Raw genomic sequence first — 19,435 nt, 5'->3', positions numbered from 1 at the left:
TGCAGGTTTTTAGGATACATGGTCCCAAATCTTCATCTGATGTAACCACTGAAGCACCATTGACTTAAATTAGCAGCAGAGAATCTGATCCACCATGTAGGTCATAGTTTATAAACACAAGTACTGAAATAAGAATCCTGTTATATGAAAAAGACAGACATTTCCACAAGATATGCTGTAACTCTGCAATGGACAAATACAGTATACTGATGGGGCACAAAGTAAATTTGTGACATTTCAATAAAAATAGGTCATTTACCAGTAAAAGTGCATCTGGCCAATTTCTAAACCTCAGTAAATATTCAATCATATTTTTGGAGAATAAGAACAGTTTCTTCTCATCCCTGTATTCAACTATTTCAAATAAACATGCAAATAAAACTATTTTCTCTTTCCAGGAAGTCATTTCCCCAAAGGATTCAAAGAAGAAACTAAAAATAGCAAAATAAGAATGTGGGGCAGGGAGGGGAAAGGAAGAGATGCTCAAAAACAGACCAGTCTCCTTTTCTTGCATCTCTAAATACTTCAGTGGTTTGTTAAGTTCTTTTACTAGACTTTATTCTTTCTGCTTTTTTATTCATATAAACATTTATGAAAAGAAAATACATTCTCATCCTTTAAAGATAATGCAATGAAATTATCTTTGTTAAATAACTCAAAACTGAGTTTATAATTACGCATATGCAGAAACAGGATTATCTTCTGACAACACTATTTTTTTTTTTAAAGCCACCAATGACTATGGATACAGTTTTGCCTAGTTTTACCATAACAAAATGCACAGAACAATCATGGTAAAAATGGACAAAAATCAGGGTATGGTCACAGCAACAAAAAATGTGTACAATGAAGTATTACAGTGTAATGTGGATGCTCTGATACTGACCAACAGGCTAGGTGTGGGGAGTCAGGGGGTGGAGGTAATGCTTGCAGACATCTCTTAAAAAAATCACAAATTCATGACCTCCATGACAGAATTGTAGCCTTACCAATGAGGCTCATGTGAGAAAGAAAGCAGCTTGCCAATTAGAACTCAGGGTGTAGCAGTTGTTAGTACATGGGACCAGTTGGACCTGAGTCACTGCAATCCAGACCAAACTCCAGTTATTCTCCAGAGTATAACTGCACTAAGTTGGGTCCTAAGAGCCACAACACATCTTTCATCACATCATCAAGCCGGAAGAATGGTATTAGAAAGATGGGGATTTGGCTTGAAAGAATCCAGGTGAAAGATGCCTAGGTCATCGTCATCTTAACCACATCAGTTATGGTCTGAGATAGTGGCAGAGCTAGTGGTGGCTATTTCCAGATGGAGATGGGAAAGTATGTAAACCTCAGCACACAACTGCCCTCAGCTGTTGCATCCCAGCACACTGTGCAGGCAGAAAGGTTTATAGGGCTTCCTGGAATTCTACATGAAAGCAACTTCAAAACTTTTTTAAGGCGGCGGCAAGTTTCATGCCTAAAAGCAGCAAGGTCCCTGTACCAGGACTTCAGCAGCTCTCAGGCTCAGACCATTAAACAGCAAAAGGGGTGTGCAGGACTGAAAAGTATAGCCACCTTTATATGAAAATTTCATTATATGATGCTTACTGTTTTAATAGATTAATCTAAGACAATGCAAAGCTAAGCTTGTTATAGAATATGAACCAGATGCTGAAAAAAAACCTGTGTGCTCATTTTGGGGTTTGAGAAACAACATGATAGATTTGTAACCTCAGGAAGCTGAGGTGGTTGGTCAATAGGAAAAGGTTTGTTTGTTTTTTCAAGTTCTTTAAAATAGTGAAAGGGGGGGGGGGAAAGCTTACGGACTTCAAACTTCAAGGACACACTGTTCTTCCTTTATAGTGTGATATACAGCATATAATTAAAAACCCAGCAGCAGTGCATATTCCTCTTTGCCTATGGGGAATAATTTTTTTTTATTTTTTTTTTTAAATCATTTCTTCACTGAATTCCTTGAAGTTAGTTTCCAAATCCAGAGAAAAGCGTGGTCATTTTTCCCTGTGGTAGATTAACAAAATATTCTTCTTCCACGCTGGTGCTTTTAGAAGGTGTGAGAGAGCACGTGCATGCGCACATATGTGTAGCTATGTAAGCAAGAAAAATAAGAATGTCATAAGGCACTACTTAAATGTCATCTGTACTTCTGACATTATCCACCAAATGTTTACCATAGAGGCATGAATTTTTTATGCTAAAGTAATCTAAAACTTTTATAAGAATTCTTAACGGTTATTCTATCCGACATGAAAGACAATACCAGTTACATCTAATTAGTCAGGTACCTGATAGCTTTCACTGAACAACTGAATCATGCTACTTTTTAAAAGTATTTGTAATACTAAATCACCACATTTTAAAGGAATATGCACCTAAAACTTTCTTCAATTTTTTATACATGACACATGTAGAGACACATAATGAAAGTGGATATTTAAATAGTCAATTTTGCACTTTTGTAAAATAAAACTGATCCCAAATGATCAGTGATAAAAGACCTAATTCCCTCTTTAAACTAGCAAAACATGTAATTAGTTGAAAGATATTTCTCTAGGACAAACATCATACATACGTAAATTTGTATAATCTGAACCAAGGAAGTGTTTTAAATAAGTCAAATTCTTAATTCTGTATTTTGCTATCATAACATTTTATTAAAAAAATAAAAGTTTTCCTATATTCAAACACATGTATTAGCTTGCTGCATGACTGAAGGTCTCCAGACTTTTAACAGTAAATGATAATAATTCAAACATTTTTATATTCCTCACATCTTGAAGTGGGAAAAATAAGCTCTAGGCCATTCCTAGGAAGAAAATGGAAACAATTCTAAAGTATCAGAAGCTCCGAAAGCTGTACCACAATTATTATTAAAGAAACATTGCTATATTGATCGTTAGGATATATTATATATAATTAGAATCATTATGGAAAAATTGGGAGGAAGACTGGATTGAGAAGGAATAAAATGTGTTCTATTTGCAAGTATATCTGCGTCTCAGTATTTTTTCCCCTGTATCATTGATTTTATTTGCATTTGTATAAGCAACTATTCTAGAATTTTAGTTGCACTCTGTTTGTTATCCTCCCATCCCGCCTGACTTCTTTCTAACCCTATTTTTACCATCAAATTTCCCAGACAATGGCATGAATGCAGGACATGACTAGATTTGTGTGTATTACATATTTAATATTATGCATAAGAGGGGTTATACCATACTTGTATGCAAAGGGAAATCTTGGTGTACAGGTCTTCCCTAACATATGTCAGTAGCATCCGCTCTTTCTCAGGTCCCTCTAAGGGCTCCCAATGTGGTCCAGGATTCATGCAAATCCCATGGGCAATCTGTGCAAAAGATAGCAGCCTAAGGTTGTATTAATTTTTGTGCAATCATGGTGCCTTGGTGAACCCACCCTTCAAAAAGGGGTTCGCAGAGACAGCTATCTGTGCAGGATTTCCCTGGCAGGACAAGTCATTTGCAGCCAAGCTGTCAGGGTCTAGAGTGAGAAAAGCTGAGGTTGAAGCATAAATTTGCATGTGGATGGTCTTGTGCCTCAAGCTAATCTCAGGGGGATCCACAGAGCTTGGGAGCTGAATTCCCTGGTTCTTCCACAATCGGAGAAGGGGACAAATCATACTCACCAATCAAAGAATTTGGAGAGAACATTGCCTTTGTTTTCCAAACTCTCCTGCAGATAGATTTTTTTTTTAAATGGAAGGTGACAATTTCTTCCTCCCTACAAATAAATTAATGTTAAGGAAAGACTGAATTATATATGGCAACAACTGTTCTTATTCTGTCATCCGAATACCAAAACCTTTTTAATATTTAAAGGGCCGTGCAAGGTAGTGGCTTTGTTCTGTACTACAATAAATGCTGGCATTATAAGGCTGTATTTTATATTGTTTAAAATCAGATTACACTGTGAGAATATCCAAATAAACAAATTATTTCCAACAGCTTATTATGATGCTATCTACAATCAAGAACAAACAAATAAGCAAGCAATGGACACTGATATTTTGAGGTTTTTTGTGTGGACATTACAAAAAAATAGAAATTACACATTTGTAAATGTTCATTACTTAGATAAAGCACATATGAATGTGACATTCAGAACTGTAACATAGAAAATGTAATGTGGACAATCTGCTATTCCAAGTACACTTACCAAAATACAATTTTATAGTGAGGGAAGTTTCAAAACACACTTGTACAACAACTGGGATCCACAAAATATGATTTAATAGCATCACTCAAGATCACTTTATTTGAAACTGTTATAATACTGCTTGAATAGTAATTTCTTGTCAAAGAGCAACTATGGATTTTTTCTTTTTTTAAACAGCAATGCATATCTTCTCATGAGTCCAAATCTGAAGCACTCCTATTTAACTATTACATTGTTTACATTTGGATACTGTATGTAAGGATGTGAATCACCCTCTTTCAGGCCACAGTGCACTTGGACACACACTCATTGTTTGTAGATCAAGCAAAATAATCTTGTAAGGGCAAATGTAAAGGTCAAAATATGAATTACTTATTTTGCTACCAGATCATTCCCTATGTGTTACATAAGATGGTAACACAACAATTTTACTGAAAAAGAAAAAGTTTACCATTTCATCCTATAAATACTTTCTTTATTTGCTTTATGTTTAGAAGTAACTATTTAAGGTCTATTAACAGAAATACATAACAAAAGCTTCCTAACAAGTGAAAAAAATTAATTACAAATGCTGAAAAAGTTGGCCTCATTAACATATGTACAAACTGATTTATTTAATACATATCTTGTTGGGAATGTATTCCTTTTATGACACACATTTATACAGGCATTAACATTCCCAAATAACTTTTGAACAGAGAATACTCCAAATCTTTAGGCTGGGCAGACAAAGAAAATATATTTCAGTTTTTGACTGCAGAGCTAACATGCAACAGACAAAATATTTAGTCTGAGCTACTGTTGATAAATTGTTCTGTTCCTTCCTGCAAAGATCCCTCTGTTGAACTTAGGTCCTTCTGTCCCTTCTTTTCTTTGTTCTGCTGTTCCTGCAATTTCAGGATTATGTTTCGTATTTCTTCTCGTTTAGTTTTCATTCGGGGGCGTCGAAACCAGTCTGTTAAGTTCATTGGTAGCTCAAAATTGAGAATGGGATTCTGAAAATAGTTCAGCTCAGTATTATAACATGATCTTTATACAATATAGTAATATTAAACACAAGACAATGCAATTGAAAATCTAGAATTATTGCCAAAATGTTCTCCATCTCTTGATAAGAGCTCACCTAAACTTATCCACAGTGAGACTTATAATATCCGTAGTAACTAAAATAATTAGTTTTCTCTACAATTATCGTCTTAGGGAACTAGATTTTTCAAATCATATTTTACATTACAAAATCATACATTAAACATATTCCTATATGATCTGTAAAATTAATGATACTGGTTATTAAATGTTTAAATTTTATAAAAATTTTAGAAAGTAGCAAATGACATAGCGCTATTTATAAATGTAAAATAGTGCCTTCTATCCAGAAAGATCTCAAACCATTTTACAGACAATTAGGTCTGTAGGAATCACTTCACCCACCCTTTAAAAGATACATTCCTTTCTCCTTCCTCCTCAGGGAATGGACTTTTATTTTTGTTTTACACTCTCCCCTAAATTCAGATAAGTCATACACTAATATTCACACCTTAACGTTCATTCAGTCACACTGCTTTGGTTAAACACAAAAGATGCACAAATAGTCTATTTAGATTGCAAAACCTTTTTGACACAGACCTTGATTCACATGTCAATACTATATAATCAAAGCTAACGATTTAGAACAGAAAGATAACCACCTTACCATTTTTATGAAAAATTTTTGTAACCTGAATGTAATAACCAAAACTAGAATTTTATCAGGACACTTGGGTTAATACCCCGATTCACAGTGTCTTTAATGACCACAATTGGTCAGGGACTTGATTTTTATGTTGCATCTGAAAGACAGCCCCTTCAGCAGCACAGCACTTCCTTACCATCATGCTGGGCACTGCTTTAAACAGATCAGAGAAATGATATTACCCTTATTTAGTCAACAGCATCACTTCCTATAGCATCACTCTTTTCTCACTGGAGATTTCTCATCCCCACATTTGACTGAGCTGACTGATTATGTTTTAATCACAGAATATTAGAGTTGGAAGGGACCTCAGAGGTCATCTAGTCCAACCCCCTGCTCAAAGCAGGACTAACCTCAGCTATGTCATCCCAGCCAGGGTTTTGTCAAGCCACAGCTTAAAAACCTCTAAAGATGGAGATTCCACCACCTCCCTAGGTAACCCATTCCAGTGCTTCACCACCCTCCTAGTGGAAAACTTTTTCCTAATGTCCTAATGTCCAACCTAGACCTCCCCCACTGCAACTTGAGACCGTTGATCTTTGTTCTGTCATCTGCCACCACCGAGAACAGTCTAGCCTCATCCTCCTTGGAATCCCCTTTCAGGTAGTTAAAGGCTGCTATCAAATCCCCCCTTATTCTTCTCTTTTGCAGACTAAACAAGCCCAGTTTCCTTAGCCTCTCCTCATAAGTCCTGTGCTCCAGCCCCCTAAACATTTTTGTTGCCCTCCGCTGAACTCTCTCCAACTTGTCTACATCCTTTTTGTAGTGGGGCGCCCAAAACTGGACATAATACTCAAAATGCGGCCTCACCAATGCAACCAAATTACAACCTGGGATGATTACTATAAAACTTTTATATACCATTTCAGGTTTCCATGGCACATTTTACAACACCCAAACAAACATATATCTTGTAATCTGGTTTTTTTCCACCCAGGAAATCTAACTGTTTACATATTCAGTGTGCAACACTACAACTGTTTTTATTTGTGAGCAAATTAAAATGTTAATTGATTGAACAAATGCTAATTCAGTATTTACTTGAGCAAAACATAGTAGCTTTGCTGACACTGACATTTTCTGAAAGTCACCACTGTACTAGCATAACTAACATAACTCTGTCCCCAAGCAGAACAAGGTTAAATATAGAAGTAAAAGCACCAAAAATAGTTTGGTAGCTAGTTTATGCTAGTGAAGCTGTACTGATGCTAGTAAAGCAATGGCAGATTTTCAGACAAATGTCAGCATACACCAAGCCAACATAGATACAAACAGCTGTATGGTGCCTATTTAGCCAGTTCCATCTTCAGATGGGTCAAATGTAGGCATGAGCCCATTACTGAACACTAATTATTTTAGTTACTATGGGTATTAAGTCTCACTGTGGTTAATTTTAGGTGAGCTCTTATCAAGTCCTGCACAGATGTGCTGGGACAGGAGGTGGAAATCTTTCAGAGCACGCATCCCAGCGGGCACTGACTGCAGGCCAGTGGCTGGCAATACTTACTCCATTCTTATGTATCTCACTCTGATAACTGAGAGACCTCAAATTCTGTTGGTGAGAGAGAAGTCATACAGAACTCTTCTTCAAGCTCTAAAGCTTGTCTCTCTACCAACAGAAGTTGGCCCAATAAAAGGTATTACCTCAGCCAACCTGTCTGTCTAATATCCTGGGACTGACATGGCTACAACTACACTGCATCTGATAACTGAAGCATTTTACCTTTAGTCTGAAGATTAATGTATGGTCAGATATAATTTCTTTTTATCATTATAGTAACTGTCTGGTCAAAGCAGTTTTACTTTCAAAACATGCAGGTCAGGTTTTTAAACATGATGCATTTAAACATGATGCATTTGAAATAAATCCATGTTTAAGGAAAAAAGTGACATGAATTACCATTCTGTAGCTGCTTCCCTTCCTCTATTCCTTCTTCTTCACTTGTTTTAGTTACTGTTGTGTCTCCGCTTTGCCTTAAACACCACTCCCCCCCCCCCCTTCTGCCATTTGCATGGCAGCTGAAACAGTAATTAGGACTTTCCAGTAATTTTCAAATAGATGAGTAACTGAAACTAACTGGATTATTTATCAGCTCAAAAATATTTGATGACTGCATCTAGTACAAGTTTAAGAGCCAAATTCTCTCCTACATGTTTTTTCCTGTAGTATAATGTGGCTCACAGGGGATCTAACATAAGCAAGGAGCATCCATACATAGCTACCTGACTGACACAGCTTCTTTAGGAGTCATGTAGCCAGACAAGATAGGGAGAAAGACTCAGTCTGTAGTAACTTAGGAACTATTCCACAACTTGGTTGCCCCCCTAACTCCTTCACCATATAAAGAATTGGAACCTCTAATACCTATGACTGCAGATCTGTGGGTTCCCCAGATTAGATCATAGGGAAGTGTGCACGAGGCTCTGATTTGAAGGTAAAGATAATAAAATATGTAAGAAACTTAAAAGAGACACTTATCAATTAAAACCAAATTCTGCTCCTATGGAAATCATGGGAGTTATATTATTTTATTTTAATGTAACAAGGATTTGGTTCTTAGCGCGTAACAATTCAGTAATTTAACTGCACATCCAGGTGACTGAGCTTTTTAAATTCTAGTGTAGTGAAAAGGTCAATGTTTCCTAGACTATTGGAAGAAAAAACACTCAAGAATTAGATATATTCTTGGTTGCCAAAATGTTAAGACCCTTCTTCTATGTTTAAAGCTGAATTGATCACAAAGCTCACCTAACGTGTTGCTGATTGCATAATTTAAAAAGATGTTTGCACTGTATGCAGCACTGGAAAACAAATATTTTTCCTAACATTTTCCTCAGAAACATCCATATCTTCTAAACTGTATGTTCTGACTCTTCTTCTGTGTAATCATTAAATATGAGAACTATTGTCTTTTCCAGAATGGATTTGTTTAATTTTGCAGAAGTATTTTAAATACCCATAATCCAGCTGCACTGGAATGCTTCCCATTCTTTTAAACTAGGTTTTATTTGACTAATGCACGTTGCAAAATAAATACCATGACAGAAGCAACTTACCTCAAAAAAGCTCTCCACATATTGCAATACATACACTCCACAATCACTGAAGTTGTTCTGTTGTGGCACTTTTGGATTGGAGCCTTTCACGACATCTCTGGAGAAACTTCTTTTACTACCTTTCCTGACTTCCCATTCTATTTCCAAATATCTGTGACAAAAGGTGTACAGAAGTCAAGACTTGTTTTTTCTTATAGAATGTGCAACTTTTGACAAAAACTGAATTACAGGTTTAGAACTTACTCCCTTAGTATTTTCACAACATTTGACCGGGAAGGGCCTCTCAGGGAGTCCATAAGCAGAATGCAGGGCCTATGAACAAAAAAAGTTTTGGTTTTTTTTTTACTCTGGGAAATACTGAGTATTTTACAACAATTAGAAAAGCACAAAAGTTATATTGCAACTTGCTTTGAAGTCAGTATAAGGGCAAAGTAAGTTATCTTTAGATTTAACACTTCAATAAGTACAGAAAACTTCAGCGGCTATTTAAAAGTGTCGATTTAAAAGAATCACATTGTGTCTGAAAATTATTTACTTATTAGGTAGGTCTACATTGCAAAGAGAAACCTGTGGTGCTGAGTCTCAGAGCCTGGGTCAACTGACTCTGGCTCACAGTTCTTGGTCTTGGGCCTAGAAATAGCAGTGTAGATGTTACCGCTCAGGCTGGAGCCCAGGCTCTCAGACCCACCCTCCAGGCCAGGTTTCTCCACCCAGGTTGGAATGTCTAACACTTATTTCTAGTCCTGCAGCATGAGTAAACAGATCCAGGGTCCGAGACTCAGTGCCACACATTTTTCTTTGCAGTGTAGACATACCCACTGTTACACATAAAACCTAAATATATTCAACTGAAAGACTAGAGAAAAATTACTCTAGTCTTCCAGTGTTTTAGTCTGGGCATTTGACAAAACTTTGTGTATTATGTGTAAAGTGCTTATCCCTGACCTTCTTGTACAGTTATTTAAGTGCTGTACCAGATCTTAAACATGTACCTAACTTTAATGTCTAATCCCACTGAAATTAATGGCACTACAGGCACTACTTGCATCCTGGAAATGAAGCATGGGCTTAAGCACTTTGTTAGAGTAGGCTTTCATCAGTTTTGGTTTTTGTGTGGGTCTTTCACACAGCAAGAGAGATAAAGAAGATATTTAAAAATAAAATGCAGTTGTAAACCCCCAAAATTCACAGGGAGATTCAAGGGTAGGTTTAATATCTGATACTACTCAAACATATATATTTTTAAATTGATGAGATTTCAAGTTGATAATGTCCCTGTAAGCAAACAGCAAACAAAACAATAAAGAAGAAAATGTAGAGCACATATTGTCAGATAACTGCAAAAATACAGCTAATGATTTAATATACACATTTATCTAGTCAGTATCAAAATGACCATATCCTCCTTTTTAATGAGTAACATACTCAATAATAATATTTCAGAAACTTATTTACTGCTTTTAGTTGTAGGTCTGTAAAATGGCATAAGTGTCTACATTTTAAAACACACACACATTTTCCGTATTTGGGGGAAAAACCCAAACAATTTCTTCAACTCACTCAGTGATCCAAATATAAAAAAAGGCTTTGGGTAAGCATTTCATTTCGAGGACTTTCCAACCACTGGCAGTAAAAGTTTAAGCAAAAGAGAAGCCATTAAAAAAAAAAAAGTCAGACAAAACATCCTTTTGAAAACGTTGGATTGCACTAATATTTGCTACGGTTTCATATACTTATCACTGCTAAGACTGAACACAACTTGTCCTTGTATTCATGTCCCCAAATAGGACAGCCTATTCCCAATGACAGAAAACAACGATAAGATACTGCAAAACTAGTTTTGCAGTATCTTATACTTTCATAGATGATACCACTGCAAGTAACTACTTTTCAAAGTAGAATGGAAATATTTAACCATGTTTATAGTAAAAATAAAAACTTGCCTAATAATTATTGTAAATTTTTTTAAATTGTATAACCTTTAAACTTATAAACAAGGAAAGTTACTTACACAAATAATGGGGTTTTAGATTTTATAATTATGTTTCATGAAAGAGGCGCATTTAAAATTAATTAAGAAATGAAACCCTTCTCCAATTTTTTTTTTTTTAAACAAGATTTTGATACAACACTTTGAGCATCTTGTTAGTAAGAGGAAACCTTATGGTCACCTGTGACAATATTAAAGGGTTTAATGGCTTTTAAAGTAATGTGTCCATTTCTCCAGACAGGCTGGAGTCCAGAGTATTAAAGGAGCTGTGGGGAAGAGTGCATCACCATCTGCATGGGACATTTAATTTCAAACCATAATGAAGTCTTTGCACCTCAAGCTGTGATATTCTTTGATCTCACAAGCTTGATTTATTTTTGCTGTTATAAACAGGGCATAAAATATAATCAATTATGGATGATACACATGCATTAAAAACAATCATGCATTAATTTATTATGCATTTGTTACTGTATGCTTTATATTATAATATTATAACATACTTGCAATTTTTTTCCTTCTTGTAGTATATACTATAAACACAAAGAAAAAATGGGGAAGGAAAAATAGGACTGAAAGGTAGAGAAAGAATAAAAGGAAAGTTGTAAAGGAAGCAATGCTAATTACAAAATATTTGTGAGTAATTAGAAGCCTACATTTTTATCGCTTAAAATGTGAACTACTAAAAGTTAGTGATAGGTAATAAATTTGCTTTGTGATAGCTTTCTGGTTCTTGGAAACCAATTCTCATGTTTGCAATAAGAAAGTAATGTTTGAGAGAGAAGCAATTACAGAAGTAACATTTAATTTGTTGTGACTTTTTTGAACAGAACAAAGAAAATACACATAACAGGTAGCCAGAGAAGGGGCAAGAAAGATGACAACTGCACAATATTTTTTGGCAAGAAATGGAGACAGTATAAATATTTTAGCTTTATATTATTTTTAATATCTGTCCCATTCTCCCCTACTAATTTGAGATGCCCACAATTGAGGCCTTAATTCACAGCATCTATTTAGGCACATGATGAATTTTAAGCAATGTCCTGTGCATTTTGCTGAATAGAGGTGGCACTTAAGTACATTGCTGAATTAGGGCCTAAATTCTAAATCACTAAGAGCAGCAATTTTATTAGAATAAAAATATCTTCAGATGCTTGTAAGATCAACTCTTTCAGCCTTACCAAACCGAAAGAGAATATCTATTTATTTTCAGTTCACAGAGAGAGTGCCACACAAAATCCTAAAACTAGATTATACAGCAAAATATAGAAGCCTCTAAAAATCATCATCGGCAATCCCTCAATTCAAAGATGATCTCTTCCACAGATTTACATATGGGTCCTGAGATGAATCAGGAGTCCAATCCTGGAACCACAGATCCGCCACAATAGTACAGACATTTCCTAGTCGGTCAGCTGCCTGCTGGAAGAAAGTTCTTTCTTTTTCCTTCTCTCTCTCTCTCTTTTTAGCTTTGAGGGCAAGATGCTTCTCCTCAAAGCAGGTCAGTGCCTAGTGGAGGATATGGCACCATTGAGGTCAGTGGGTGGCTTGCTCTGTCCAAATTATGATGTCCACGACAGTTTTATTAAGATATGCTTTCAATGTATCTTTGTAGCATTTCCTTTGACCATTACAAGATCTCTGACCATAGGTGAGCTGAGTAGAGACCTTGTTTTGGGAGCTGAAAACATGGCATCCACACACAATGTCCAACCCAGCATAGTTGGTGAATAAGGACCATTCCTTCAAAGCTGGTGACAATGGCATCAGTGAGGATGCTGATATTAGTGTGACATTCTTTCCACTCGATGCAAAGGATCTTCTGGAGACATCAGTTATGATACCTCTCCAAAATCTTAAGGTGATGTTGGTAGGTCACCCAGTTTTCACATCCATAAAGGAGTGTAGGGATGACACCTGTCTTATACACCTGAATCTTGGTAGGTCAAGGTCCGTGAAACCATGTCAAAGCAATTTCCCAAAGGAAGCACTTGTGCACCGGATCCTATGCTGAATTTTGCTGTCAATTTTTGTATTTTGAGAGAGTTGGCTACCAAGGTAGCATAAATGTTCAACTGTCTCCAAAGTCTGTCCATCGACAGTAATTTGTGGTGGATCATGTGCAAGACCTGAGGTAGCCTGATAGAGCACTTCAGTCTTCTCGATATTTAACGGAAGTCCTAGGCTTTGGTAGGCTTGTGCAAAAAAAAATCCAGTGTGGACTAAAGGTCATTCTCAGTATGTGCAAGGAGAGCACAATCATCGGAATACTGAAGATCAATAATGAACACTCTGAAAATTTTAGACTTCAAGCAAAGACATCAAAGAGTAAAAAACCACCCATCCATTCTATATTGAATATCAGCTCGTGGGGAGATGGCCTTTAACAAGGACTAGAATGACTGCTAAATAGATGGAGAACAGGACTGGGGCAATAACACAACCTTACTTAACCCCAGGTTTGATGACAAAAGGGTCGGTCTCCATACAATTACAAAGAGTGGTAGCAGTCATCTGATCATGAAGCCTTAGGAACTTAATACATTTTAGAGGACAACCGAATATGGCCAGCACCTTCCACAGGGCTTCCCTATTGACAGAGTTGAAGGCCTTCGTTAAATCAATGAAGGCTATGTACACGTCCTGATTTTGCACCCAAGACTTTTCCTGGATTTGGTGGGCAACGAAGATCATTTCGGTTGTCCTGCGAGATGGTCTGAAACCACTTTGAGATTCCAGTAATATTTCCTCAGCAAGGGATAGTAACTGATTTAAGAGAACATGGACAAGAATTTTCCCTGCTGTAGGTAGTAAGGCAATGCCTCGATAATTTCCCCCCACTAAAAATATAAACAGTAAGTTGGCAGTATTTTATAAAGTCTGAATGACATCCTCTTATAGCTGTCTTTCTGTTTTTACATTGTATTATTTTGAAACTCATTCTAATCAATGTATCGTTTTTATACTTACTGTTTGCAGATATTAGGCTTCAGATGCCACTGTCCCAATTCTGAATTACAGTTATCATCTACAAGGCCTCCATCATCGCTGCTGTCTTCCTACATAAACAAAATGTTTATGAGAATTTATAGGCTGACTGCTTTTTACACGGAATACAAATGAAAATTTTTTTTATTATTTTTTTTTAGCATTTACTTAAGACAAGAAACTCAAGTGTAACATAGTTTGCTCCCATCCATCTCCACAGATGAGCAGTAAATTTTGTATCATCAAACTTTTAGCTAACATTACTGCTCATCAGTTTTCTACTGATGAAGCTGCAGACCTAACAGGATTGAGAAATGCTATTCAACACCCAACATACCAAGGTAAAATACTCAGGTTGGGATTTTCCAAGATGCCTAAGCTGAATTTCAGTGGAAGTGATATTCATACTGCTTATATAGTCAAAGATACTACCAGAACTTGCTTTTCAGGTTTATATTTTATTCTCCTATATCACTCTTCAGAGCAATCTTTAGTGCAAAGGTTTTGCCTTTGTACGAGGCAGCTTTTATAGATGAGAATTCTGCCAGTGTTCATGTGCATTTAATAATAATGAAACATTTCACGTGGATTTTCTTGCTTTTTTCCAACAGAAGATCCTTGACTAGCACCAATGACCATTTTTGTTACAAGGAACAAAAAAGCATAGCAAAATGATTTGAAAATCTTTTCATGAGAACTAGATAAATCACAATGTAATGTGTTGCCAGGTTGAGGGGGAAATGTAGATGGCTGTTCTCCAGCATCAGTATCCATGCACATTTCACCTATGTCCTATGCTTTCTTCAAGGTTTCTATGGCAGTCAGCCTCTATATATTTTAGCTCAACTTACCTGTTTCTATTCCAGTTCTGGCAAATGCTGGTAGATATGAATGGTAACTTCAAATCCAGGCTGAATCCTGAACTCCGCTACAACAAGAAGATTCAACATACCCCCTTCTCCTCCCAAAATGCAGGACTGCCTACACCCTTTCTCCTGACTGCTTCCTGCCACAAACTCCACCTCAGACTCTCTACCCATCCCTCTGACTGGCCTCTCAATCATCTGCTCCCAGTGAAGGTTACCTTTTCGTTGAGGATCTAGAGAGTGCAAGAGAAAAAGACAGCAAGGAGTCTGTTTGGGGCAAGACTTAAAGCAGGCTTGGGCTCAGTCATGCACTAAGCAAGAGAAGTTTAGTCTATCTGCAACAGCAGTTTAGGTTTCAGCCCAGATTTGAGGTTTTGAACACAAAAAAGCCACAAATGCAAATCCTGAAAAAGATTATTCAGTATGCTAAACTCCAATCCCAAGATGTGGTATATTCTGAGTCTCTTCTTGGTGAGGGAGGTAACCGTAGAACAGAAGATTCCTATTACTTATGTGAAAGGATTTGAGGGTCTCTGATCCTTTGATTTCAAATGTGAAGACCTGCACCAGTACTGGATCAGTTCTTATGGCCTCTTTTGGCCCCTCTAAACGGTATACTTTCTATCTTGCTCACTTTGAGCTGCAACTATAAGGGCAACACGGGCTTTACAGACCTTGTAAGAATGCCATTCCTCCCAGGAATGCGAAACAATGGGCCTACTGGTTTGTAAAGGACATTTTCCACTAATCTGAGATGCCACATTTTTTAAATCCCACCTTTTTCTTCTGATCCCCTGATTTGGGAGTAGAGAGTGAAAGACAACAAACCTAGATTAAAAGCCCCTATTTAAATTTACTTAAAAAAAACCAAAAGACTAACGTCTACCTACAAAGTCTATCTATTGCTAAGGAATGACATTAGAAGAATAGAGATTGGATGGTTCTGGGACCTGCTATGAAGATAGAAGCAGAGGAGCTGCAGGACAGTAATAGTCACTGGTCTCTTAAAACGTAAGCTAAATCATTATACTCCAGGGTAAATAAGCAAAAATGCATGAAGTACAGCAGATTCTTACTGAGTCAATTTTGTGAAAGCGTATATTGTTAATCTTCTGCCAGCTAAGATGCAAGTGTAATTTTAATACTGAGCAACAAATGCTCTAGTTTCTACCTTTACAAGTGTCAAATCTAGGTTTCACACAATAAGTTATTTACTATCTGCATACAGATTTTAAACACTCCACAAATACAATCTGATTTTTGTTCAGAAGAAGCACAATAATACATATTACCTAAACAATGTTGTTAAATTCTTTACCTGATTATCTTGATCTTCAGAAAAATCTATAAGCTCATCTTCATTTAGTTTACTTCCATCCGTGGAGTCTTCGCTATAGTTCAGCCTGATTTTGTGCAAGCCATCTGTATTAAACACACACAGCAGTACATTTAAAAATCAAATAGTCCATTATGTGGTTATAAAAATGATGTAGTAAGTGAAGTATTTCTCACAAATAGCATTTCAGAAAAAAATGTTCTGTATTTGAAATCCTTTTTCTGTTACATAATATATTTTAAGAATCCTGAGATCTAGATCAAAATGATAACTACTTACACTAAGCTACATATGTTTATGCCATTAGCAAAATAATGCTTTGCAGATTATTTCCTTAAAGCTTTACCTTTTCAAGAAAGTCTACAAATACTAGACTTGTAGCCACTGTGAAGCAGGTAAATAAATATACTAGTGTTACAGATGAGAAAGCAGAGAAATTAAGTGACTTGTGCAAGACCACAGCAGTACAGCTCAGTTCTTGTCCATGAAACCTTAGCTTAACATACTCAGTGTTTTCCCACATAAATGAGTTACCCTTTCTGTGCCTTAATTCCTGCATCTATCAAAACAAGACTAGTAATACTTTATAAAGTCTTTTTTCTTCTGTAGGGTTCGAAGCACTTGCCAAGAGTGGGTTAAAACACTGTTAGTTCTATTTTATAAATGATTTAACTAAGGCATAGTTTTGAAGTAATTTACCCAGAGAGTACAGGTCAGGACTATCAGTACAGCTGTGCTGCTGTAAGAGCGCTTGTGTAGCTGTGTTATGTCAATGGGAGAGCGCTCGCCTGCCGACATAATAAAACCACCTAAATGAGCGGCAGTAGGTATGTGTCTCCCACCAAGACAGTGCTGTCCACACAAGCGCTTATGACAGCAAAATTTATTTTGCTCAGGGAGATGTTTTTTCACAGCCCTGAGCAACAAGTGTTGCCAGCATAAGTACTAGTGTAGACAAGGCCTCACTCCCTTAACCCAAATGGGTATTTAAAGATGAAAGCAGCAATGGAAGGTGGTGGTGTACAGAACCTGCTTTTCCCAGATGTTGGTATGCAGAATTGGAGCAATTCAAGAAACTAGATTTTTCACTATGCTAGAGCTGCCAACTCCAGTCATTCAGAAGTCATGAAATATGCCTTCAAATAAATTTGATTTTAAATCTCATATTTTATATATATATATATACACACACACACACACACACACGTGAAATATATATGAATTTCTTTTTATTTGCCTTCTTGTTTCTGAGCCTTTATAGTACACTTATTTCATGTTTTCAAACTTCTCTGTATGACAAGGGCTAGAAACTTTCATAAGGAAAAAAAAAGCTGATATTTTTCATTCAATCTTTTATTCTCGGGAGCTGGGGCTTTAAGAAAAAATATCAAATATCACAAGACTGGTGATAAATTGGAGCTGGAAACACAACTATGCATTTAAATAGCTATTTACCTACACCCAGTGTATCTAAAGTTTTAACTTTATAGTTTAAGTTATGACTTTTCTATGGCACAGGTACCTGGGGTTGGGGAGGGAAAGGATTTTACAACATAATTCCACCATTTTATGAATTATTTAAAAACAGGGACAAGCACCTATTGAATGTTATGGATGTCAAATTACAAGTTTAGATTGTAAATTTAGATGTAAAGGATTAGCCACTGTGAGCTACCTCACAAATCACAACTAACAAAATACTGGAAAAAATGCATTTTCTTCTCTCTCTCATAACTGAGACACTTTAAGATACATATTTTGTTCAAACTTTTCAACAAGTTTCACTTTGGGGCAGACATCAAGCATGGAAAATTTCAGGCACAAAGGCAAAAATTAGGGAAATTATGAGCATGTGAAGATGGGATTGTAACAGAAATTATTCTGTAGTCTTAACTATAGCAGCCACTACATGCACTAGCCATTATCATTTTATCATTAATAGAGCATTTTGAAATATTATTCTCTTTGAATAAGAAGGTTGAAGGTAGCAGATGTTTTGCATTGGCAAGCTAAAAACTTCAGGTATAAAAGAAAAATCCACTACATGTCCGAATTTAAGTTTTGAGAACACAAATAAAATTTTCAAAAGCACTTATGTGATTAAGTCCCGTTTTCAAAAAGGACATAGGTATTTAGATGTCTAAATTGATTTTTATGAAATAATTCTCACACATCAAATAATTAATAATACATTTTGATGTATTTCCTTTTTTCTTCTCTTCCCTTTCCACTATGCTGCTGACAGAAGAGCTCAGGGAGTCTCTTGCTTGGAACAGAAAGAAAATGAAAGAAACAGAAAAAAGCCACACAACAGCAGCAGTTGTGCACTGAAGTTTTGTACAATCAAATTTTAATGAAATTTTGAAGATTCATACATGCTTACATTTATGGAATGACTGAATTTATATTCCTTATGGAAGCTACAAAAATTAAATCTCTTTTTAAATTCCCTCATCCAAATAATTGATTAAGACTGGATACCAAGACCAAACCTAAAATGATCCCTGTACTGCTCACTAGACATCTCTATAGAAATGCTGGACACTGAAGCTTGCCTATTCAGGAGGGAGAGCACGCTGCCCCTCCCTTCTAAGGGTGGCACAGTGATTACCTGATAATTTTTTTCATTTCCGTTTCTTTAAAAATGTAGGATATTATATACTTTACATCACTATATTAAAAGAATGTTAAAGGTTGCAAAATCCAGCAGTCAAAAGTTAGGAAACACCAGAAATAAGGCTGCCTGTGAAACCTTAATGTGTTCCCCTTGTACATATATAATGACACTATTTTTAATTACATAATCACAAACTATTTTTCCACAGGACCTCTCTGCCTCACTCAGTACCCATGATGGGATGGATGATGGTCAGCAAATGAATCAGGTTTGTGTAGCAAATGAGGCTGTTGATTGTTAACCCTCATTTGTAGCAGAAGTTGGTAGATGTGTAGTAAACAAGGCTGGGGACCACAGGAAAATAAAAGATCGTCTCGAGGTTAATGTACTTGACTGCCTCAGGAAAACAAATGTTTTATGCTAGATTCTTATGTGATGCTAGCAATAGACTCAGACTATAAGGTCAGATGGGACTATTACGATCATCTAGTCTGACCTGCACAACGCAGGCCACAGAACTTCAATAACTCAGTCTTAGGTTAGGGGTTATTACAGGAGTGGGTGAGTGAAGTCCTCAAATAATGATTTAAAGACTTCAAGGTACAGAGAATGCACCAGCAAGTGACCCGTGCCCCATGCTACAGAGGAAGGCGAAAACCCCCCACGGCAT

The 19,435-nt window shown here is 36.4% G+C and overlaps 1 protein-coding gene across 14 annotated transcripts in view; it reads right to left on the bottom strand.

The window, feature by feature from the left end:
- Positions 1 to 4,017: 4,017 nt before the first annotated feature.
- The window catches only part of SENP6 (SUMO specific peptidase 6), a 145,967-nt gene continuing 130,549 nt past the window's right edge, over positions 4,018 to 19,435 (bottom strand). For 13 of the 14 annotated variants that reach the window (XM_067532695.1, XM_067532686.1, XM_067532691.1 and 10 more), the window contains 5 exons: positions 16,131 to 16,234; positions 13,929 to 14,017; positions 9,209 to 9,277; positions 8,966 to 9,116; positions 4,018 to 5,171 (listed from right to left, as the gene is read on the bottom strand). In XM_067532695.1, coding sequence (XP_067388796.1) covers positions 4,962 to 5,171; positions 8,966 to 9,116; positions 9,209 to 9,277; positions 13,929 to 14,017; positions 16,131 to 16,234 — 623 coding nt within the window. In that variant the 3' untranslated portion in view covers positions 4,018 to 4,961. Of the gene's footprint in view, positions 5,172 to 8,965; positions 9,117 to 9,208; positions 9,278 to 13,928; positions 14,018 to 16,130; positions 16,235 to 19,435 lie in introns of those variants that run through there. The other variant, XR_010917109.1, reaches the window with a different exon arrangement.

This window comes from Emydura macquarii, unplaced genomic scaffold (genome assembly GCF_026122565.2).
Source record: "Emydura macquarii macquarii isolate MOO-44397 ecotype Brisbane River unplaced genomic scaffold, CSIRO-AGI_Emac_v2 contig_3295, whole genome shotgun sequence".
NCBI lineage: Eukaryota > Metazoa > Chordata > Testudines > Chelidae > Emydura > Emydura macquarii.
This window is presented reverse-complemented; position numbering and strand designations above follow the sequence as displayed.